The sequence below is a fragment of the Molothrus aeneus genome, chromosome 1 (assembly GCF_037042795.1).
Source record: "Molothrus aeneus isolate 106 chromosome 1, BPBGC_Maene_1.0, whole genome shotgun sequence".
Classification (NCBI taxonomy): Eukaryota; Metazoa; Chordata; class Aves; order Passeriformes; family Icteridae; genus Molothrus; species Molothrus aeneus.
The window spans coordinates 45567993-45594406 of record NC_089646.1 but is presented as its reverse complement, the minus strand read 5'-3'; the positions used below and the strand labels follow the sequence as shown (position 1 = coordinate 45594406).

The 26414-nt window shown below is 34.0% G+C and overlaps 1 protein-coding gene across 1 annotated transcript in view; it reads right to left on the bottom strand.

Moving 5' to 3' along the window:
* Nucleotides 1-26414, bottom strand: part of ULK4 (unc-51 like kinase 4) — a 215026-nt gene that overhangs the window by 137004 nt on the left and 51608 nt on the right. The window contains exons 21-27 of the mRNA XM_066556214.1: nt 25672-25854; nt 20710-20837; nt 13595-13728; nt 10634-10755; nt 10263-10319; nt 7203-7254; nt 7018-7112 (exon numbers count right to left, since the gene is read on the bottom strand). Of these exons, the coding sequence (XP_066412311.1) occupies nt 7018-7112; nt 7203-7254; nt 10263-10319; nt 10634-10755; nt 13595-13728; nt 20710-20837; nt 25672-25854 (771 nt within the window). The remainder of the gene's footprint in view (nt 1-7017; nt 7113-7202; nt 7255-10262; nt 10320-10633; nt 10756-13594; nt 13729-20709; nt 20838-25671; nt 25855-26414) is intronic.

Sequence of the window (26414 nt, the reverse complement as noted above, 5' to 3'; positions counted from 1 at the left end):
TAATTTTGAAATACATATTTCAAAATTATATCTTTGAAAATCATATTTTAAAAACATATTTCATTGTATTTTTGATTAAATAATAAAATTGCACTGCATTCCAACAACTCCATTAATGCAGGTTTCTAAACTGTTCTGCACATGGTAATGTATCAGCTATAACATAACAGTGAGGTAGGAAAAAAATTGTGTGAACTTGAGACTTTCAGTCGAAGAAACCAGTTCAACTACTACAAAGCTTCTCAAATGAAGAAGCACATGTAAGTGGTAAATGAAAGGTGTGAAACAGAAAAGAGGAAAAGAAGCAGCTCTCGATTATCTGAACCAACATAGAGTCCCTGGATATTATGAATCACTCAACAGCAGAAGCATTGACTCAGACTTATACCGATTAAGATGACAGTATACAACAGTACGATGCAATTTCAATTTCTAAAACTTAAAATCTTCTATCACTTTAATCTAGCATTAACAGTAGTCTTTCCACATTAGTGAATGTAGTTAAGCCAGTCATAAGTGTTTTCTATGAGAAATATATTTTCAACTGTCATCGTAAAGAAGATTCTTTAGGTCTTAAATGACTGTAGTAGTTTAGTCTGAACTTTTCCTAACACAAACCTCAGTTTTAGTAAACAAACTGTTCAGAAAAGAATTCTCCATAAAAGGTGTTTGCCTCATGTCAGTTCAGTGTGGTGGGGAAATCAACTAAATGAAGCACTAATCCTATGGAAAATTATTTTATTATGAAAAAGTATATCAGAAAGCATACGCTGAAGGGGGAAGCATATATTAAATTTTATATGAACCTTAAATTAGATACTTCCTAACTCCATAGCCCTAATCTTCTCTCCATGCTATTTGGGTCACTGTTTTTCACTAATGTGTATATAAATTTGTAAATAAGGTATGAACTTTGCACATGAATATTAAGGTGAAATAAACTGAAGTACAACAGTACATAAAATATTTTAACAAATTCACCAGTAAATTGCAAACGTGTCTGTCATTGATGTACAGAGAAGAATGGTACTAGTATTTTGGCACTGAAATAAACAGAAGAATATTCAGACAAGGATTTATTTATTTATTCCTCTTTTGAATGGCTGCTGATATGTGTGGAATCAAATCTCCATATATGCATGAAAATAAATCAGATACAGGTTTTTTGTCTCAGTCTTTATCACTGAGATTGTGCAACAAAAAAAGGAAATTATTCTTCTTTAAGCCTAAACAGACTAAATAGGTTGAACATGATTATAGCTCTAGATGAGTTCCTACCACCTTTTAAATAGACTGATATTCAGTTCATGATACATCCTTAGCTGCACAAAACCACCACTACATAATTCTGTAATGATGGCATTCCAAGGTGGTGCTGCCATAACTGTGCTGTTATCTACCCAAAACAGCAATGAAATTCTAGAAACTTCCATACACACTACATTCACATCTCCTAACTATAATATATATGTACAGGACCAAAAAAAAAAAAACCATAGCTCAAACCTGGTAATCCTGTTTCTGACAGCTGGAATGGAGTTGAAGAAGAGCATGAGAAATAGACCAAGCATAAAACACACATCTAGTTTCTAGAAAAGTACCTCTTGAATTAAGAAACTTCCTAAGCTGATGATGTATCTGTATTTTTGCATTTAGCCTTTTCTCCCATATATTTGTCCCATCCTATCTTAAATGTATTTATACTGTTAGCATGCGCAATACTTACAGCACTGCATTTTACACTTCAGTTATGCCTTATGAAGACATATCCTTGCTTATTTTAAACCAGCTAATTTGATACCCACATATTATTACTTTTAAAAAAGCATGAATGATTATTTCCAATTCATCCTTCCCATGGCATTCATGCCATACACTACAGAGTATTTTGTTTCCAAGATGTTCTTTTCTACACAGACCCTTCTTGCATGATCAAGCTGTACTTTTTTTTTATAAACTTCATTCCCTTTGAGACTGAATGACCACTGCATTCAGTATTTGAGACCTGAGTGCACCATGGCACAACGTTTTCTGCTTTTTTGTCTGATCATTCACTAGTAATTTCTAATAATCTAGTTGTCTTTCTGTTTACTGCTTAGTATAAAGCTATCATTTCCATAGAAAAATAATGCCGAAAGACTTACAGAAGTTACAAGTAGTTTAGGGTTTGACACTGCATATGTACAGTAGAAATTACTTTCCCCATGTCCATTACTTGTCATTTATCAGTATTGAATTGCGTGTCATTATTTTCCTTTCAGTCAAATCTAAAACCCTTCTGCAACTTCTCTGTCAGTTTTAATTTTCACTACTGTGAATAATTTAGTGTCATCAGTCAGTTCTGTCACCTCCCTATTCATTTCCTTTTCTGGATTAGCAGCACATTTTGCAACAAACCTTTCTAAGGCACCTCTCTTAAAACACCTAAATTTTTAAAAACTAATCTCTATTCTCCACTTAGTAAATTTTAACTAATTAGAAGTTGATTAGCCTGTGGGTAAGAGGGCAGGGACACTAATGAATTTGAAGTCTTTGGTGCACAACTTTGTCAAAACCTTTTTGGAAATACAAGTATTCTATCCAGAGCCAGAACATCTGTCTCCATAATGCTGAGTAATTTCTGCAAAGAAAACTTGACTAGTGAGGTATGAGCATCACTGAGAAGAGTCTGGCTCCATCCTTTTGACAGCCCCCCCACCCTGCCGCCTTTAGATATTTATACTTATTAATAATGTGCCCTCTCAATTGTCTTCTCCAGGCTGGACAGGTCCAACTCCCTCAGCCTTTCCTCATGAGAGATATGCTCCAACCCCAAATCATCTTTCTTCCTGCCTTCACGCTTCTCAAAGCATTTGCTCAAAGCACAGCACACTCCTCAATGTTTTAATATCATCAGTAATCTTTCAGAATGTAGCAGAAAAAATAACCTAATGCATGTTAGAATGGGTTGGGAAGAAAGATGACACTTCTGTAATTTTTATTTAAAATTCTTCAGAATCTTCATTGAGGATTTGTTTTTTTTCTTATTTCTGGGAAGAGACAGCATTGATTGACTGACTCAATATGCCAATTAGTAGAGAACTGGTTTCATGAAGAAGTCTCATGTCATCTGGATTAGCTTAATAGACAGAAAGCCACATGCAGTGTAGTATTTTAATCTACTTGAAAAGGGAATGTGATTGAAAAGCTTCTGTACAATATGTTCATATAGTCACATCCTACACTGACAAAATTAAGATGTCAGTGGTTAGATAAGAATAGCCTGTGGATGAGGAACACTCATGCTGAACCAAGAAAAAAGCACTTGCAGAAGTTTCTAACCCTTGTGTTGTCATCTTTATTGAAACTAATAACTCCCATATTGTCAAACAGTAGGTTTCACTGTCATATGACTTTTCCCTTGACTTCCCATCAAGCAACTTATCATGTTTTAGGTGCTTTCATTTTAGTCTGATTTTTAAAAGTAAGTTTTAAAACCTTGAGGAAGAGAATCACTGCTGACAACTTTGGCCTTAACCAGAGAACAACTTCAATGTTTTGGGTAGAAGATTATATGTGTAGTACACAGATCATTTCTGGGAGCTAGTTGGAGTATAGAAAGGACTCCCACAGGAATCGTCTGCCATCATGAGCTTCTTCACTGTTTTAAGTGCTTTGAATTTGAGCATGTCCCTTTTTCAGGCAAATAAATATACTTAACACAAAATAGAAAAATGCAAATTATAGTCAGCATGTCTTCTTCCACTTAATTATATCTAAATCTTATACCTAAATCTTATATCTTATATCTAAATCTTTCAAAATTGGAAAATCAATACTATTATAACACTTAGTATCTGAATTTAGTAAGTACGTTCACATTTTAGATAGGTGGAAAAAACAAGTAGTTGGACTTGTACCAGTTAGAGAAACTGAGGTTAATATTTCACTCCAGTCTATACAGACTCTTCCTAATGATCTTCAACATCATACTTGCATACCTGAAAATCTGGTTCTGTAAAAATTTACCAAGTCACTTTTACTGTAATTCTATACTTTAATCTGCATGCAAAATGAAATTACTGCTCACTGCTGGCTTTCATTTAAGCACTGTCAATTAATTTCCATTGACTTTATCACACTTTGCAATATCTAATACAGTCAGTCTCCACAGAAATTAATCTCCTCAATAATTGACTTCAGGTTGATGGTAATCAGAAATTTAACCACAGAAACCCACAATTTATTTTATTTTCTTTGTTAAAAGTATGAATACAAAAGTAAATCAAACATAAACTAAACCCCAGAACAAGTAATTCTCCAAGTGGGAATGAAACTGAGATGTTGCTATTAAATTCCTATTAGTTTAAACAATTTTCACTTTAGTTAAACTAAAAACAGAACTCAAATGAAAAACTTTCTGGTTCTGCTTGCTCATTACAGCCCCACTTTTTATTACATTAATTAACTTTATTAGAAATGCATTTCATTTCTGGTTAGAGACTTTGGAGCAATATCACAGTAAGAGCAGAAAAAAATTGCATCCTCTTAAGCAGGTTTTGGCCTTCACCCAGCCTCACTCCCTAAAATCCTGCTTGTAAACAACTTGGCCTAAATGAGCAGCCCAGGCTCATCCTTCTGAGCTCAGCCTAGGATTTCAATTTCTCTCCAGTAAAAGTGTGTCCTATTAACAACTGTAATACTAAAATATTGATCTGGAAACTTGAACATGTCTTGCTTCAACATTTTAAAAAACCACAACATTCTGCTGTGTGCTGGAATTTATATTCATAGATTCCAGTCATGCTCAGCCAGCAGCAATTAGAAGATATCCCTCGAGCAACAGCAATTCCAAAAATAGTCTGTATGCATCATAGAAGATGAAGTACCACTTTCCTCTAAAGTAATGTATGCTGTACATTCAAGTATAATTAGCACACTAGACTTCGTAAATAGTATTAAACTAATTACTGTTTGCACCACTAGTGGCAGATGTGGTTAGAGATTATTAATTACAATGGACAATTTCTTGAATTTAACATAAAAAATGCAAGGCAATTTCTCCACTTTATTTTATGTCTGAATGACTATTTGCTGAGTGTCAAGAGGGCTCTTTTAAATTAGCAAGAACTGTTATTTATGAAAATCAGCATATGAAGTAACAGATTTTCTTAAAAAAAAAAAAAGCAAAAAAAAAAAAAAAAGGCAAAAAAAAGCTGTAAAAGCTGTTCATTGACAAGGATACAATTTTATACCCAAACCAGGGAAACTACAAAAGAATTACTGGACAATCATGGTTATAAAGGAAGTTTTATCTCTAACTACATAACTGATATGTTGAGATGGATTTTAAATAAACATCTAAAACCTCCTGCACGTGAACTGAAGTAAACTGCTCCCCAGAAATCTAGATACTTTAAAACTCCCCTACTGTGACCCATGGGTTACTTAACAGAGACTAGGATAGTCACTCCCTTGCTTCAGGAAAAAGTTCTGCTAAATGTGGAGATGGGCATAGGGGAAGAAGAGTTGTAAAGAGGAATTGTCTCTTCCACAGAAAATCCCCAGACCATTAAAGTTGAAACAGGTAGAGGAATTTCATTTCATGTGCTGACACAAGGTATCACAATTTCAGCCAGTGCTGATGGACCCCCATAAAAAATGGTACATATATCTGTCAATATAAGACACAGTGGTAACTCACAAAAGTAAAGCAATTATTTTTTAAAACTGAGGTGATTCTAGAGGGATACAGATATAGTGAGAAGCAGGGTGACAGGAATGTAGGGAGTTATCAGTAGGCATTCATACTTCACCTACACTTAACATTTCATTTCTAGGTCACTGTTGCCGTATCAAAGTAAATTGAACAGTACTATTTCCCCTCTGACTACTAATTGGTTAGGTTTTTTTGCATAAGGATAATTTTCTTGAATATCACTATTGTGAGAATCCATGAAAATAATCGTATTAAACATTTTAAAATTCCAATTCATATTTTGGATTCATTTTACTATTTTCACTTGTTAAGACTTTATAATCTAAATCCTCAAATAAAACACACACCAATTAGGATTCAAATTCTAAAAACACTTGATTTCTAAAATCACCCATTCATATCTAGCACAATCCCTAACATCCCTCATTCTTATTTATTTGCTGGTGTCTTTCTTCATGTAAGTGCTATATTGAGTGTGTGCCCTTAAATAATTCCAATACAAACATATAAGATTCAATTTGAATCAAATGGTCATCTCAGCAAGTATTGTGGATTGTAATTTGGTGAAAGTCCAAGCACAAAAATGCATTGGTATAGGTTATGATGATTTGCCAAACACTGATTCAACCGTTCAGACCTCCTGATTTGGTGACAACCATTTCACAACTTAATTATTCTGCCTTCAACTAGTTTAGCTCACAGTAGAATGTTTTAACCAAGAATTTCAAAGAAAACAAAACTCAGTGATGTAAGAAGCTTACAGTATGTTTGGTAATTCTAATGAAATTTTTAAGTAAGAAATCTGTTAGACTTAAAAAGCAAGTAAACAAACAACAACAGAAAAACCCCAACACCATAACTGCTACTGATGACCTTATCAGTAGATATGATATCTACTGATATCTACTACCCCTCATATGATAGAATGGGATCAATTCTCAGAGGTGGTGTTTCCAAGCCATGTTGTTGTTAAAAGCATATGTTTATGTAAAAAGCATAAACAGTGGTGAAAGTTTCACTAATATATAGCAACATATTTGCATTTAAGCTGAAGAAACATTTACAGAATCAAGAACCACTATTTCTAAACTCTAAGTTCTTCTCATTCTCCCTCTGATTTCTCAACAAAATACAGTAAACTGAATGTCTTGCTGCTTTTTTGAAAATTCTCTATAAACAATAAGTATTTTTCCTGTCAAATAGAACCACAACGTATTTTAAACTATATTTTAAACAGTTTCTAAATCTTCAAAACTTTCTATTTATAAATGGAATTAGGCCCATCAGCCTGCAACTATTTAAATTGCTGTCAGACTTACTGTCAAGCGATGGGTCATCAGTAAGCTGGGATGCTCTGTTACTGCTCCAAAGGTCATTAAAGTAGTCTTAATCAATTCTTCTGATGCAGCTTGCCCTGTTGGTCAAAGTAATCATATTCCTTCATAAAATTCAATAGTTAGAATATCTATGTCTAAAAGTACTGCAATATCATAGTTTACCCCACCTATTGCTCTATCCAAGATTGTTTCTCCTGAATCTATTGATCGGATGAACTCCTGCAAAAGAAGTAGCATTTTTGTCAAAACACTTCAGGGAAAAAAATATTAAAAAGCATAATCACTGAATAATTACAACAAGAAATTCTTTGAAAAACTGCATAAATACAAAATATTATTGCACCTACATTCATAATAATTAACTAAAACTGAAAGTACCAATGATCTAGCTGATCTAATTTTGCAAGTCTGTAATGCTCTTGGAAGCTTGAATGCAGAATACAGTAAGGATCATTGCTCTGACTAGTATCAGAAATCATAACATTTCTAGCTAAATAGACAGTAATTAAATGTTTTCATTGCTAACAGAGAACCATAATTTCTTAGAAGACTTTGAACAACCTTGGATGTGGCTATGTCAAAATAACTCACTAAAATGACCAAAGACCCTTCAGAAAATGCAATCTTCTGTTATTGTACCATCTTTTTCATCTCCATGCATGCTATACATGCTATGGATGCAGTTACACTCAGGAAAGCATGCAAAAATGCATATATAACTTTCCATTAAAACTCACCTAAATTAGTCATCATATTAAGGAACAGGGTCAATAAAATATTAATAATCTGGATTAAGTAAATATTGTACAATTAGACTCACTGTTCTTATGCTTTCATTTCTATGCATAGCTGTTTATTTCATTGGGATGCAAAAGATGTTATTAAGACTCGCTAAGGAAAGAAAATTCTCTGCAGAACATGTAGTATGCTTTTTTTTTACTAATGTAGTATTTAGGAATATGGCATTCTTTTATATTTCACTACAAATTAAATTTTCCTTATTACATATTAAAATGGAAGAAGTTTCTACATGGGTTATCTTTATCACAATATGTAAGTAACATCTGAAGGATTCTTCTCTAATTAAAAATACACTTAGAAACCAATTATATATTTCATTATTTGAGAGCACCTTGGAAAGAGTCATAAAAAACAAGTGCTTCTATTAAAAAAAGTTATCCTCCTGATCATTTGAAGAAAATTACTAGGTATTATCTAATTAACTTGATTTGGAAGAGAGCAAATTATTTTCTTTGCTCATTTTTAAACAGTTTCACACAACCATAGTCTCAAGACTGATTTGAAAATATCAAAATATGTTGGTGCAAAAATTGTTCTGGCTACTAATGCTTATTAATTGTATATTAGAAACACAGGGAAAACATGTGTGATTTAAAGAAATGCAACTATCTGGGGTTTTTCAAGCAATGGAGAGAAATGGTATATGTGTATTTTGCTACAGGTGAGTCTGTGCCCTGTGCACACTAGCAGGAGCCTGCTATTATCTGTGCCTTTGGGGCATGGTGTGTACTTCTGTTCACAGCAGAAAACATGAAAGGACTGTCCCGACTCCCTCTCAATTTCTTTGCTCAACACTACTGAAAATTACAGTGATGATGGAAGTAACTTCAAAGCAGCATGAAAAAAAATTCTCAATGAACAACCACTACAGGAAAATCACTCTTCTTTTCCATCCAGATCCAAAGCACACATCTTTCCACTCTGCATAATTTCTTACTGTTAAGAACAAGACTATTGAATAAATCAGGGGAAAAAAAAAAGAACAAAACAAACAAAAAGACTGCCTTGCTAAAGTCTTAGGGGCCTCATAGCACAGTATTTTGAAAAAGTACAGGGTGATGACTGAATGTCCCTTTATAGGTGTCAGTGGGAATGTTGCTAAACTCAAAATTTCCAGAGTAGATTATTGCCTGATAGAATGCTTAGTTACTCTTCCAGATGTAATTATATTAGTTATATCATAACACAGTTGCATAAAATGGATTAAATTTGATATTGATTTTTTGGATATAGTGCTGTCCCTCCATTTTTCATGTGTACATTTAAACAGTGTATGTAAGTTCCTGAATTGCCTTTTTCAAAGGAGACAGGACAAGACATAGGAAACATTGAGTAATGTGCTCCTCCTTGATTTCAGAGGAAAGCTGTACTACTATAACTAGCCTGACTTCCTCAGTCAGTAGTTCAAACAACTTGGAGTAACATCAAAAGAAAACTTTCATTGTACCTAAATTGTTGACAGAAGAATTTCACCTTCTAGAAGGTTGATTGAAAACTACTAATAAATCTACTGCCTAGTTAGAAATGCTTCAAAGGGAGAAAGGGCTTTGTAATTCAACATCTACAGTTTCAATTTTTTTTTCATCATTCTAATGCTAATTTTTACACAAATATTTTAGTAGAGCTAAATTACACCCCATTTTCATGGAATAAGGATTCAAAGGAGAAAGAGAAGTGAATCTGAACGCATAACTTGAATCTAATTGTTTGTAGCAAACCATTTCTTCATGCTATCTGGAGATAAATATCTATTCGTCATTTAGGACCTCATGCACTTAAAAGTACTGGTTTAACTCTGATATGCAATTTAGAATATCCCCTTTTTTCTCATTTAACATAAACAATTGTTTTCATCTGAGGAAATTAAATTCAAACTGTACTACTTCATTTCTCTTGTACTATCCAGTGGCACACCTAAAAAGTTCATTTTCTATGGGTAATGTCAGAAATAGGTTGTAAATGTCAATGTGAGTTCAGTATCTTAGCTCCATAGATTTCCATAAACTAAACACAGTTTAGAAGTACTGGCAAGAAGAAAAAGGTGACAAGAAGAAACAATACCTTAAATACAGATTAATTATAATTCCCCTTTCATTTCTCCTCATAAAATACTAGTAGGAAATTCCAGAGAGAATATTTTATGCAATTTAGAACTAAACTTTGCTATTCAGAAATAAAGCCTACAGGAAATTCTCAGTTTATCAAATATGTACAGAGTTTCCCTTTGAATAAATAGATTACTACAGAAAATATTTTTTGATTATATAGAAAGTTTTGAATACAACCAAAGCTTAAAATATACATTCAGAATAAATTTCTCTCTCCAATTTAGAAATTTAATGAAAATTTATTTAATTAAAGTAACTTCCAAAATTTTATGCATAGGTATATCTTGTAAAAATATTTATCTTGTATTTTATACTCACAAGTAAGATGCCATAGTTGAAAAGAAACTCCTTTGTGACTACCTGGGGACGAAATACCTATTTGAAATTAGCCAAAGGAAAAAAAAAATTACATTAAATGCATATCTTATGACCTGAAAAAGTAAAAAAAAGTATTGCACATGTTAAAAAACAAAAAGAGATTACAAAATATGTATTTGTTTCTGTCATTACTATTGTTAACAGAATGCACATTTATCAAATGCTGCTTCATAACTGGAATATTCATCAACATATTTATGCATTAAGAAAACCTTTATTTTACTCTTTCTGATAATGATTGACAGAAATTAGATTTTGGGAAACTGTAAGAGTTTGTCCTCTGTGTAACAATTTTGGGGGGAAAAATCTACCTGGGATGTCACAAGATGAAGCACTACAGGCATCATAGGAAGGCACATCTTCAGCTGTTTGGCCTGAACTGTTGATGGGTGTTTACGCCCAGAGACGTTAGTCAGGGCACTGAGAATGTCACCTACAGAAAACAGCATTTCAGGCTGATCCAACATAAAAACATCACTAAACAACAGCAAATGACATATAAAACATCTCTGTTCCAGTAGCCTCTGTTCACTCCTGTCTTCTCTGTCTGCCAGAAGTAGTGTTCATGATGAATCCAGCACTACTTTCCTAGCTCTGTCTTCAACCAGATCAATTCCCTACTCTGGCTACAGGCGAAGGTGACCTCTGGCAAAACAGTGAGGATAGAAGTATAAGGTGATTGTTGAAGTAAAGGTGGAATTACCCCTTCTTGGCAGAGTGGACTTATACTGGCTAAATTATGTGGACGAAGTTTTATTTCCAGTGAAGTAAAAAGTGAAATTCTCACAGCTTTTGGTTAACCAAGAACTGAATGAACTAAGATTAGTGGGTGACATAATGCTGAAGCAGTACGTTTCCCCTGCAGCACAGTTCAGCAGGAAGAAAAACCCCAAACATCCTTCCCCTCCAAAAAAAGAGATCCTTCCACCAGCCATGCACACACACGTTCTCATGCACTGATTTAACTGTGACACAAGTGACCTAAAGCTACAGGAATTCTCATTAAAGGGATAGCAACTGATCAATGAGAGAACTTAGTGGCCTCCATTACAAACCTCAGACATAAGCTAACAAAATTTTAATGGCAATAGTAAAAATTATACTTCAGACTCAGAAGAGACAAATAAAAATCAAGGAACGTTATGCTAACTTTGTGGTACGTTTCCTATTGTCTACAAAAAGCAAGACCTCTTCTGCATGGCATAAAGAACAGTAGAGGCATGAGAAAAGTTAGCTCATATCAAAAGAAGGAAGATTCTGTCCCTATAACCTTAAAATACCAGAAGCCAAATGCTGTCTTGAAATAGCACCGGTTATATTTTTTTTCCCCTAAAAAGATAGCTGCTCGAAACTGTAAAAGGGAACTCAAATATACGTAAAGCAAACAAAGAATGGGACTCCATATTTTATATATTTTCAAGCCAGAAAAGGCCTTTCCTCTCACAGTAAGTCAGAATTTAATCATTTTGAATAATACCAATGCTTTTCTTCTGTTCCCATGGAGTTCAGTTTTCAATATAAGCAGAAATGACAGAGCCTGGCACTAAAGCAGGTCTTAAAGATTTGACTCATTCACTGGTAAAGAAAAGAAAGTGTTGCTTAAAACTCTTCAAATGTATAAAACACAATACTTTTTTCATTAATATCTTTTTGTTTTGAATTACACACAATATTGTAATTCAACAAGACCTCTCTTTGTTTAGGGACTGATTTAGTGAATAATCTCTCTTTCTATATTTTAAAGAATACATAACGATCACATTTGGCAATTTTGCCTTTGATAAAGAGATAGATAGGCTATCTTTAATTTTAGAATGATCTAAATAATTTACATATACTTCCTAAAAATAGGTTAAATATTATAAATGCAGAAATAAAATTAATTTCTTATTTACAACAACCAAAAACTTCAAATTAACAAGAAGATTAAAAATGTATTTCTTTTGTTCAAATGTATCTTTAAGGTCAATTTCTACAATTTGTTAATCTATTTGGTTTATAGCTACATCTGGTGGAAGAAGATGGGATCAGTAAGGAGCTTACGTGAATGCATATTAAAGAAGCCAGGTAGGATTAATTCTAAATTAACAGCTAAACTGCTTTTCACTGTCCCAATTTTCAAATCTGATTATTATTCTTAGGTGCCCATAGCTTTCACCACCTTGAGCAGTACATGCTCCTTCATCACATAGCAATGAAAAAAAAAGACTTCTGACAAATATGGACAAATACAGAAATAACTTCAGGTTACAGAAAACAATCAACACACAGATCCGGCTTGGAAAAGAAAACAAAATGTAGAAATTATGCTTAATATCAGTTCTCAAAAATATATTCTAATTATAAATCAGTAGTAATTACATGTCTAAGTAATTGATGTACTCTGTTTCATTATGGTAACTATGCATTTGAAACTTTCAGATTCTGAGGAAATACCAGAGCCTAATATATCAGTTGCATATAGTATATATAAACAGTAGGAGGTGAATTTGTGCTTCAAACATTTATAGTCTGAGACTTCTATCCTGAAAGATAGCCAATATGCAAACCTGATATTTAGTTAGAAAAAAAGGGAACAGGTGTTTGCAGCAAGGCAAAAATTTGCATTAGCAGAGGAAGTAAAGTTTCTTTTAAAATAACAGCATGACATTTAGGTCTACTAACCTTTGCAGTGCTACCACTACATTTTCAATATCCTAGTGATAGTGTAGAAAAGATGAAAAATACATCAGGTATCATCTTATCAGAAAGAAATTTTATGAAAATAAACCTCGTGTGCATGAGCAAATTGGTTTCAGGCACCTAAAACAACTGAAGTATCTAAGCTGAAATTTTCCAGAAATATTGCCTGTAGCAAATACTCAATATATAAATTTCAGTGTAAGTGATTAACATGTACTGTTCAGGCCTCTGCTTTATGGGGGAAATTTGCTCTCAGATTGTAAAATGTTTATAGATTTACAATATCTTTAGAACATTGATAAGACTTCTTGTACCTCTGGGCTTCATTCCTGACTGAGCTGGTGAGGCTTACCATTCCACAAACACAAAACATTCATATAGGAAATCATGCATTCCAATACAAAATACCTGATCATGACATATCTAAAAAATTTCAGGAAGTTGATATCATGCAAACTTTATGCAATCAGAAAATAGACTCTTTCCACCTGTGTATATATATATATATATATATATATATATAAGGAGATATCTGTTTCTTGACAGAGTAAGCAAAGGGAAGATCTGTTTGGTTAACAAACTGAATTTACCTAGAATTCCTGGCAGCTCCTGCACAATGTGATAGATGAGAAGATCCAGGCATTTTGACAGGTATTCACTGCCACCTTGCTGCTCTTTTCCTGGCATGGTCTTTCTGCTGTCTCTTTCAATATACATCAGGAGTCTACATTTAAACAAGTGCAAAACATTAACTCTCTCACCAAAGAAAATAACACTATATCTCAAAAAAACTATTGAACCAGACATTTCTGGTATCCTTGGTTACAATGAAGATGATACATTAGTTTTGGCTCTGTAATTTTGTGGAAATTTTAGACTTTTCTTTTAATCAGCTCTAAAACCAAAACAAATTACTGAGTCAAGGAAAGAAATCCTTAAGCTACTTTAAGTAAGCACAACTCAACTAGTTTAAATGAATCTGTAATGTTAAGATAAGGAGTAAATCTTTCTGCAAACTTATAGAGAGACTAATTTTACAATCCACTTTATTTTGAAATAGGTAATCGATACATGCAATATAAGTGAAAGACTACAGACACTAATTTTCAACTCATAAGAATTCCAAAAGAAAGCATAATTAAAGTCAACATAGTAAGAGATCAATCTTTCAGTCCAGAAAAATCATACTACATAGATCACATTGCAGCCTATTAAAATGTTAGCACTAGCTAGAGTGGCCATATTGAAAGAGATAAAAGTCCAAACTAGTCTTACATCCTTTCTCTAGAAATCTGGTGTTCACAATTTTTAAATACAAACTCAGTGCAGGCATTCCAACTGGTAAGTGCTCTGTGGTTGCACCATTCTGAAGAATGACATTTCTCGCAGTGAAATGGTAACTGATTTATTAGCCACTGGCTAACTTACAAGAGATTGCTTTAATAATACACCTGTAACAGAATGCTTCAGGCAAAATTTTAAAATGCTTATTTGAATAGACAGAAGGGCCAGACTTCCCTTTAGGGCCATACTATTGACATCTTTGTTTCACATTCGAACTCCCTCCGGGTCCTGTGCAAAGAACCATCAATCACTGGTGAGGGAAATCCATGATCTGGATTTTAAGTATGTACTTCAGTACTATCTCTTTAAATACTCTTCTGATAATCAATGCTCTTTTACAGAACTACGAAAATTACTTATTTACCTCAAGTGTTCATAACAAGACTACTAGGAAATACATCTTCCTATCAAAAAGATTATTTACTCAACAAAGTAAAAACTACCTATTTTACAGGATTATGTCTCTAAACAATACATGATTATGACTGAATACTGCACTCTTATCCTTCCTAACCTATTCTACAGAGACAAAGAGAGAAATCAAAAGACCCACTGAGTAACTACTTTTCACTTGTGCAACAGCCCAGATCCAACATATTCAGCTGCACTTCTCAGAGACCATGAGGACATCTTTAATTCTTGCAATGTCTGGAAATTGAATTATTTGACAGGAATTTTGATTTGTCTGCTAGAAAAGAACTACTTAAAAATCTGACATTGTGCTACAAATAGATTTTACTTTTATAAGCTTTATACTTTTTAATATAAAAATTTGAATGTTTTAAATAAAATGGCCATCTAGCCTTTCCAGACAATCAAGTAATTTTTATTCAAAAAATATGTAGCTCTAAAAAAATGACAAAATATCAGAGCTTGAATAATTTTTTTTTAAAGAAAATACTTCCATGATTTAACAATCAACTGATTCTGTATGGGTATGCACTTAGATCTGTTTGAGTTTTACTTAAAATGGGCCAAATAGACTTCAACATGAGTGGTTTTATTTCTTTGGGTGAAGGAGGTTCTTTTATTTTATAAAAGCATGTTTTATTACTTAATCGCATTTGAGAAGGATACAAAGTAGGTTTGTTTATTCTGAGAAAGGAAAGATAAATGAGTTTTCTCCTTTATGCTGTTCTTCCATTCACAAAATTGTCTTTCGCATAGATTTTCTAAAAACATGCACAACTATTTTTTCCCTGATAGTTCAGTTCAACTAAACATTGTCTTGAGAAAACTGTACAGATATAAATTCTGTAGGCAGTATAGTATTAGCATCTCTATTTTCCTTTGACAAATTCCTCAGTCATATGTACAACAATTCATCCATTACTTTTATTCCCTGATGAATCTCCGTGTTCTCTCTAGTGGACAAAGCCAGGCCTATAGAAATACATTTGTTCAATTCATGTAGTGGCATGTTTGTCTTGCACTCAGCAATACATGATAAAACATGTAGATGTTAGTATAAATTAGCTAAATATAATGAGGAGTAAACCACTGTCTATGAAGCAATGGTTTGGTTTTAAAAAAAATAAATTCAAGTGTCTGTATTGTAAGATATGGTCATCAGTGAGCTTTTACACTAAATCAAAACAACTGAAGTTCTGTATAAAAAAAAAGGTGAAAGAGTGGAGCAAAAAAGGGAAAATTCCAGAGTTAACAGTCTGGAGTGATAGAAACAGGGATGAGGTCTACTACTTAAAAGAATAAGAACTGTTCTCTTAACAGGATGAACAATATGAAGAGACTAGTCACAGACAATGACCTGCATGAAATTAAAGAAGATTGTGCATACTCTGAGGACATATACAGTCCATTTACCCCAAGAAATCAAGGACTACTTCTTATTCTATTATTATTTATTATTGTTATTAATCAATCTCTGCTAACAGAAAATGAGGAAGATTTTAAAGGATACTTAATATAGACATAGTGTTTATTTTACAGAGATGTATCAGATGGCATATCATACTAATAGGAGGGTCAATCTCTACTTCTTGTCTTCCACCACTTTTTTCTATTTTTTAATTTGATACCAACTTGCTGGGTTTTTTTCCTGAAATCGCTGACTTACATCATTGTTCTCTCCTCCCTTCCATTTCCATGTTTTCCCATCTGACTGAGCACCGAGCTTTTCAGTTCTTTTCCTCACTACTTTTCTAGATCAATCTTAAGAAGAAGTAGAAGGCAAACAGGCTATGCTAGATATGAGACTGTAGTAGGTTTCCAGGCAAAGCTTTTACTTTCAGGGCACATATAAGATTTGAAAATTTAATAAATATGGGAGGTGGCCACAGGAAACAGAGAAAGATTTTGCTCAAGGTTATGCCGTGTGCACAGTTACATTTCTGCAGGCTGTAAAATGTGTTGGGAATACTATCCTGTGGATGATGGACACTTCCACAAGTGTCCATCTCTGCAGACAGTAGAAAACAAGAGGTTCGAATAAATTCCTTTGGGAGGAGAAGTTCAATCTCCAAGTCATTCTCTGTTTACCCAGGAAGTTTTCTGAAACCATCTAGATACAAAAAGAACAATTCAGTGAGACTAATCAGAAATTACTGCTAGTTCAGAAAAGGGTGAAATGAAAAGTCTCAATAAAAGTTCAGGATGTGTCCTTCCCCTGAAGAACAGGTAGCCTGCCTCTGAAAATCAAGGAGAAATGAAGGAAACTAGAAAACTCAGTGTGATTAGCAAAATAAATTAATTTGCACAGTGTAAATAAACAAGTGCTGCTTAAGCCTAAAGGATCCTACATATCTTCTCTAGCTGTATCACATGTGGAAGAACTAAAGATATGTAATCAACTACCATGAAACAGGTAGGAAAAAAGAGTAACAGGTGAATTGTCTCAATGTTGTGGAACAATGAATTCACTTGAAAATTACATTTCGTATTAAATATCAATACTTTTCATCCACAGAATTCAAAAATCAGCACAAGCAAAGCAAAACAAGGAATTCATTCACCACTTCCCATAGGCTGACAGGTATTCAGCCATCCCTTTGCAGGAACAAAGGGCTCCATTATATGTAATGGTTACTTGGGAAGACATCATTCCTAATGTCTTCCCTGCCAATCCTTTCTTCTTTCCCCTGTGAGGCCACGTGATACTGAATATCCCTTCGATCAGTTGGGATCAGCTGTTTCTCCACTCTTTTTTGGAATTATAAAGGTGTTTCTATACTTTTTGAGTAAGTAGAGACTTTCAAAAAGAGGTACAAAAAGAAACTTGCAACCAGATTGTGTAAACTCAGCTAATCGATAGGCATTACAGGGACATGCATGGCAGATTGTGTGTACAAATACTCCAAAAGTGAATGGCAACTGCTGGTATCATGGCCAAAGCCAATAAGTTCTGTAAACAGGAAAAAGAAATAGGCAGGTAGTCTTAAGATTGCATTCCAGGAATCAGGACTTGCAACACTGGATACTTCTCATGTTCCCAGCCCTTGCAATAAAAAGGGGTTTTAGCAAGTGCCTACTTCTGCTGCCTTTTATTCCCTGGTACTTGTACACAAACTAGAAGAAAAACACAAGGAAATCCATTTTGGTAACACCAGCAGAGCTAAAATAAGCTTGCCATTACCCTTCCCTTCCACTTCCTCTTTCCCTACTCATTCCATTTCTCTTTCTCTCTCCTCCTTTCTTTGTCCCACGCCCTTTCCTCCCCATGAGATGAATGAAAACAGATTAAACTGTTATTTTCCTCACATGCCACAGTTTTTTCAGCTCCAAAATCACTTCCAAGGACAGATATCACAAAGGTTACCAGCGGGACCAGGATTTTATTGTCTGAATTATCAGCGAAAAAGTTTTTCCTGATATAAAATCTAAATCTCCAATGTCACAACTTAAGACCATTTCCTCTTGCCCTATCACTCATTGCTTGGGAAAAAAAAGACCAACCCCTGCCTTGCTACAGCCTCCTTTCAGGTGGTTACAAAGAGTGATAAGGTCACCCCTGAGCCTCCTTTCCTCCAGGCTAAACAACCTCAGTTCTCTCAGCTCCTCCTCATAAGACTTGCACTCCAGACCCTGCCCCAACTTTGCTGCCAAATAAAGGAAGAACTGCTCTCCAGAGCAAGGCCTTTGGGATGCTGGCCCTGAGGCAGTCCCCATGCTCATGAGGCCCAGGGGGCTGTTTTCAGCACAAACAGCCTCATAGTAGCTGCCATGAAGAAAATTAACACTAACCCAGCCAAAGCCAGCATAATTACCAAAGTAAGAAAAAGTATTTTTCAGTGCAGTGTTGCCATGAAACAGTTATTATTGTTTTATCATCTGCATCATCCTTTAAGTGATACACACTGAAAAATTGCCTTATATTGATTATCATTATCATAAACAGATTTTATCATCTAAAGCAATATAAATCCTATTATAGGCTGTAGCTGCAGCCACTGAAGACAAACCGTTAACCAGGAATTATGTACATTTTACTACAGAGTCTTTATATTTCTCAAATCAAACCCCTCAAGAAGGAGAATTTAAGTATATCAAATATTTTCAATAGTTATCCAACTGATTTCTGATTGCTGTGCTAGCAATTTAGAATTTTTGAGTCTTAATTTTTGAAGAAACTTTTCTGTCAGACAACTGAAGACATCTAAGTAAATTCCACACTATAAGTCAATAAGTATCCGGTATCTCTGCTGTGTTTAAGATTATTCCAGAGTTATATAGCAATATTTTGAATGCAACTGTCTCCAGATTTAATGGGTCATATCTCCTCTCTGTAGCTATCTTACCTTCTGGATGTAAGAGAAAGGTTTTAGATGATCTATTCTGATAAGAGATATGCTGTTCACTAAAGAATAATTATAAAGAAAACTCAGCAAATGAAGAAGAACCATTTATCAGCTCAATAAAGCTGCTGTAAGGCTTGCCTATTGTTTCACCTAACATATTACAGTATGTATTGGTCTCTAATCAGCCCTGTCTGAAGCATGACAATAAAACAGCAGGATAAAGCCAAAAGTCATAATACAAAATCATGTTCCAAATTCACTCCACATTCTCTTCAAAAAGACAGCTGGTTGGAAAGCATTATAAATCAGGAAAATTGTTGATAAAATTATTATTATTCTCCTTCACATAATATCTTAGGTATACATATAAACAAACAGTAACTGTGCAGGATTTCTGTCAGACCTTTCTTCAAAAAGACAGGAGAGTCCTATGTGGTATATAAGGCACATGAATAGCAGCAATTACTAAAAATGTAGCCATTCAAAAAGTCACTTACAAATCATTAGAACCATTTTTCACTAATCTAAATAAATAATCTGATGGAACATTTCTGGAAGTGTAAAAGGTACACATGAAAAAGCCCCTTGGATTCATTACTTATTCTCTGTGATTCTACAAATATTGGGATACCTACAGCTTTGCAAGTGGAGGAATATATATATAATACTATCACCTCACAAGGTGTTCTCTCACAGTGACTTCATGGTATAACTCATCTGCCCCTTCCTTTAATCCTAATGTATACATCCTAATTCTTCTCAAACATGAATATAAGATATAATGTTCCATTTGCTATGGATATAGTTAGATTTACAGCTACCCACAAGCCTCATCCTTTGTAAAACTTTCAGTTCCAAACCTGCTCTATTTCAATATTGTAAAAGCTATGTTTACACTTCATTTTACTCTTCTTCTTACAGAACAGTAGAAGATATAAATCCCAACTAAAATTTCTTTAATCTCCCTTCTCCAATCACCTCGAAACATGGTAACAATTCATATTCTAACACAGTCTAATTTGCACCTCTTTGGTAGAGGATTGCTTCTATCTCAACAGAAGACAAAAAATTTCAAATATCAGTTCTCTGATGATTCAGGAATTTATTGCAAAGTGTTCTAAAACATAGAAGAATTAAATACTTCATGTAAAAGTCACAGGAATTTATTGGTCATTATGTAAATCACTCCCACAACACATATAGCTAAAAAGTATTATTTTACCTTGAAGGTGACTATCTGGAAGAGAATACGGACTATATCAAACCCCAAGATGAGGGAGGTACATAACAGAACCTTTTATTTTGCTTTCCCACCATACCGACAACTCACTGTTGTAGTATATTTTTTGCCCTACCCAAAAATGCAAATGCTCACTGGGACCATGAGTTACTTTAAAAGATATTCTCCTTGCAAGACAGTGGTTTCCCTTTGTGAATAATTGTCACCTGTTGATCCCAGACAAAATATTCTCATAAATAGAAGGATTACTATTACACACAAAACAATTAAATTCTACAACACTGGCTCAAAAATACCACACATTTTCAAGTACTTCAGGTACAACTTTAAAGACTGTATCTTTGATTATCTTCCATTATCACCTTACCTTGTTTGACAACTGAGGAGCAACATTTCCCTGTTATTGATTAAAACTTGTAGCAAGACCAGAAAGGCTTTTGCTCGAATAAAAGTTGAAGGACTTTCAAGCAGACGAGTAATTGTAGTCACAAAATCCTTGGTGGAAATAAGCACAAGGACATGAAGGTTACTTGCACTGTACTGTAAGACTGTATACACTTAAAGCTTCCTCACTTTCATGTCTCTCATAGGAAAAAAAAAAAAAAATCCATAGAACACTACCAAATAAGTTCTGTCCAAGACTGACTGGCCCAGTGTAAAGCTGCCTTGAACATCTTCAGAAGTAAAAAGTCAACGCTATTTAATGTACTACATCCAAAATAGTATGAAATCAATTACAAAAGATGATAAAATTTATATTTTTAAAGGGCTCACCATAAGCATAAACATAGGATATTTTAATACATTTATTTTAAAACAAAGCTGAACTATTTTCAGAATACATATGTATTTAAGCACAAACATGATTAAAAATTTTAGTCATTCATTCCCTTATATTCAGGAATATTAAAAACTACATGGCAGTTGAATAAAATCTTATCTACATCAGATACCAAATTATACACCAGGTGCTCCAAATACATGGTAAAATTGTTTCCACCTTCTCTGATTGTTCTTATCTAATCTAATCTTATTTTGAGTTCAGAAAGTGAACAACACCTTTTCATGGAAGAAATAAAATTAGGACATGAAAAGAAAGAAGGATAAACAAAATCAGAACTAAAAATTGAATCAGAATTTACAAACTGTGTCAACTGGCTCTGTGCAAAAATTAGACTGAGCACAAATGGCCTCATCAATAGAACCTGCCTTCAAAGAGCAGAGCTGGATTCTCAAGGGAATGATACTATAGGATAGATGAGTAGTGTATGCATGTTATGTACAAATTTAAAAATCCCACTCTGTGATGCACATTTAACATATATATTAATGTTCAAATTCATCATTTGCTGACTGAATAAGTGCAAATCAGCACCGACTGTAATTTCTTAGAGACATCCTTTGCAACAATTAACTATACATCTTTACCAAGAATGGAGAAAGAGCAGGAGTAAAAGAGTTGGCCAAGAAACCATTAAATTTTATTCTGACACCATTTTTACCCTGTCTTCAAAAGCAGTCATCAGTCAGGAACTACAGAAATCCCAGAAAAACAAATTGCTATTAATTATTCTAGAACAGTCCTGCTGTACTTCAATAATTTATTTCATAAATAGAAGAATTTCTCAGTCTTGGGATTTAAAAGTTTACTGCTTTAAACACTTCAGTAGCTCACAGAGCCTGACTTGCAGCACCTCCAGTATGAACTTGCAGCAGTCAAGTTCTTAAATTACAATCTAATAAATGCAAAGGTTGAATTTTAATTCTGGTTTCATTTTTCAAGGCTTTTTTTTTAGTTAAAAAACCAAAGCAACAAACAACAACAACAAAGTTTTTATGTTCAGAAACCCCATAAAACGTCAGACATAGGCAAAAAGAGTTTATACAATGCAACACTAACTGTGCTAACATAGACTTGATAGACCATGCAAAAGGACACCATGACAAAGACACATGCAACTACAAGTCGAAGCACATCTATTTTTAGTCCTCATACTTTGGAAAGCAAGAATGTCTCAATGCTACATGTGGGGGTTAACATGGGCTAAGACAATTAAAAATAGTTACGTCAGACTTATCTGGGAATGTTCTAATAATCAGGTTTAAGAAATAAATGTGACCTGTTGGAATTTGCTTTTCTGGCTGGTTTGAGGACTGCAAAACAGTATCCAAAGAAAATCTCAAGCACATCTTTGCTGACCTGCAGGACTTGGTGTATCAGAAAAGCCAAAAATCACTCAAATACTGCCAAATACATTATTTATCATTTCTCTGTTCTATAGTTCCTCCCTCCCCTGCAAACGTTTGATGTATCCATGGAGACTCTGCGAATAGGACACTCTCTTCACTTCAAGTGAACACACTGCAACAAGATTATGACTTTATATTGGATACACTGAGTAATACTGCAAAGCAAGTTTAAAACAAAAGCAATGATGTTTTTGAATTGGTTACACAAGAGGGAAACAGCTAGACCACTATCTCACTATACAAGAACAGGAATTACAATAGCAAACACTTGTTGCATTGTTATGTATTTTCAAATTTCTCTTCTATGCTTTGCAAATATCTCCATAGTAAAAGTTTAGTTACAAAGATTTTGCTAAAGATATTTTTATCTTTTTATTCATTCATACTGATATGGACAAAACTATCCTCTACAGTGGTAGTTACTTGTCCACATTCAGGTAAAAGACAAAGAATTGAAAATAGTTACTGAAATATGAGGACAATGTTTATAATGTATTCACAATGAAGTTGTGACAATATATTGCTGTAAGTATTTGAATAATTTTACTTATGACTAGTTGAGGAAGAAAGAAACCAAATAAAATATGCCCTACTACATTATCTGATCTTTGGAAGAACCTAATTGTATTCAAAAAGCTGTGACTGATTTTCACTAATCCAAAGGGGATTCTTGACAGCCAGATGAAAGTAATTAGCAGTGGGGTTTTTTTAATCTACTGCTATAATGCATTCAACATTCTTGATTTTGAGTTCTTTTTCCATGCTTTACTTTAAAAACATAATTTCAACTATTTTGTTTCTAAAACAGGAAAGTAAAATGGAAAGTCTCTGTACCAGAGAGGGACAACACCCAGTCCCTTCTGGCTACTGTAGATCTCTAAAGTTTTGTATTAGTGTAGATGATCACAGAACTGCAATTCTGGCTTTTGTTTTGTACCTGGTTTTTACTACTGTTCTTGAAGACTGAAGAAAACAAGGGCAGTCCTAATTCTTACAAGCTAAGGGTGTTTCCAGATAACATACAAAAAGCTAAATTATCTCTGTCTTGAATTTGTATCTTTTAATATGTTGCTTGCACCTATATTAAAGAGAGAGTCATTTATTTGTCACTACCTTCTGTGTGAAAATGAGGTCCTTCTGCCTCTTAAGTTGAGCTACACAAGAATTTTAGAGAATGCAAAATAATCTGTAGTCTAACACTACTCACTCTTCCCTTCTCTCATTAAAGTGGAATACTGAAAAGTGCATGGACTATTAAATTTGATTTTCAGAGCTAAAATAATATCACTCCATGTGATGTGACAGCACCTGGCAGTTCAATACAGGAGCATGTTTGTATTTTTAGATTCTATTCAAGAAAAATAGAAATTTAGTTTCAGCTTCCAAAATCCTACAATCTAATTTCCAGATCACAGAACATACTGAGATGGAAGTGATCGTCAAGCCCAACTCCTAAGTGAATGGCTCACACAGGGATTGAACCAACAACTTGGGTGGTATTACCACCAGACTCTAATCAACTGAGCTAATCTCAATTAAAAAAAAAAAAAAAACATTCTATGAGATTTAAGTTTTTCTGAGCTGTAATGTAGGTACAGTTACCAAATGTGGGCACATGCAGTAGAACCAGACCTACTTTATCAGTTTTTACAGTAGACTGTTTTTTACATATAGCTTTGGGCACTATTCCCACTTCTATCATCAGTTTGATATATGCTCTTAAAAGAATGTCTAAATTTGTCTGTATTTCAATTTTCTAATCTGCAAAATTTTATTAGAATTGCTTATAAGAACTGCAGTATCAGTTCTACAGTACTGCTCATTAGAACTACAGTATCAGAGGGAATTCTAGCCATTGTGTCTATAAGAAACTCAGTATCAGTATGGGAGTTCTTTTAGCAATGTAAGTTGTATATAAAAAAAGAAATTTTTCACAGAAAACATCATGCTGTAGCCACAGGCTAGCTGCACATTGTATTCTTTAGCTGAATGTTCAAGTGAATGATTTTTGATCATGCTCCTCTGACTATACCAGCAACTCACAGTAATGCGCACTGTTAGCACAGCATTACAGGACAATTTGCCACCTGTTAGGGCCGCTCTTGTGGGATCTGGAAAGTTCAAGGCCAGCTGACACGCACTCACAGAAACACACTGGCAATTCTGACATGGTACAGAAATTAATTTTAGGAAGAGAATGAGTAATTTCAGGCCACATGGGTGGGATAATGTTTTAATTTAAATATAATTGTTAAAACAATACGTAGGGAAATAAAACTCTCTCAACTAATGCCCAACAGATTATTATAGCCAAGATGATTGTCAGATTACAACACACATTACAACAGAGTATCTGAGGAAAACAAGAATGATAGTTCCTTCTTTCTTTGTGGCTTTTATCCTTCCCAAACAGAGGGAGATTATTACTTTCATTTATGAACTATGCAGATACACTGCCAGAAAAGAAACACTTTTTCTCTAAACACAAAATAATTTCGGGCTCAAAATAGAAAACTTTTAACCACTTCTACCAAAAATTATATTACACATAAACCAAAACCAGTTGTTTTATTCAGTGACACTAAAAAGAAAAACCTAAGGTATAAAAATGCTAATTCCTGCAAGATATTTCACTTACAAATTGACTTAAGGTCCTTTAAAGAAGAGCATAAAGTACTGGTTCAGATTTAATCAGGACACTCCTTATTTTCTATTTCAAATGTCTAAAAGAGCTATGTCAAATAGCTGTCCTTACTGATTAATTACTGATTTTCCTTAGGGCCCAGTTTTGGTCAGGCTAGGGTATTCTGGACTGATTGAATCCTAGCTGCAGGAACAATTTATACACCCATTAGTACCATTTCTCAAAGATCCATGAGAAAAAGAAAAACTATACACCTTGTAATTTAGATTTGAAGCAAATAGAAACATAAAAGAAACACATTCCTCATTTCCTGCTATTCAGATATGCAAATGTCACTGAGATATATTTTGAAAATCCAAAACCACTCGCAGTGTCAATTTTAACTTTTCCTTTCATTAAATTCCATGCCAGTGAAATATTAATCTGAACTCAAACCTTTTCCTGAATTAGCCTCTGTAGATGAATCCCACATGACAACATTGCTGAAAACATCGTGAGCATGTACTGCTGAATTTTACACATTCCATTTGCCAAGGAATTTAGTACAGCTGTTAATCCCACTTTTTCAATGACACTCTGGAAAGCATTAGGTGAGGTACGAGTAATTCTGCACAAAGCCTACAAAAGTGAAAAAAAAAAGAAATTAATGAAATTAATATCTCAAGAAAAATACTGGAAAATAAAAGTATGTGGTGAGTTTTCCAATAGTTTAGGAATAAAAGGAATGCATATAGATTCATTTTTAAGACAAATATTAGGGGGAAAGACCACTTATTTTTAGAGACCTGGAATTCTTCTAAATACATTGCTATACACTCTGTGCAACTGAAATTCAAATATTTCATACACCAACATCCACATCAAAAAAGTCACATTACTCTTTTCCTCTAGAGAACAATCATGATGGAGCATCACAGCCCATGCTTGAGTCTTTTGTCAAGCATGGAATATAAAAAGCATCAGATAACACTGTACTAGAAAGGAGAACAGGGAGAGAAAATACAGACATAGCATACACCACAGAATTTATGGACACCCATAAAGGTAAGCATCTTCTCTCTCCCTGCTCATGGACAATAATGAGGTATATAGTATTTCAGTGTCTAAAGTCTATCCTTAGCTCTTGATACTACTTCAGATCTAGGAGCTTATTAGGAAACAGTGATTAGTATAATAAA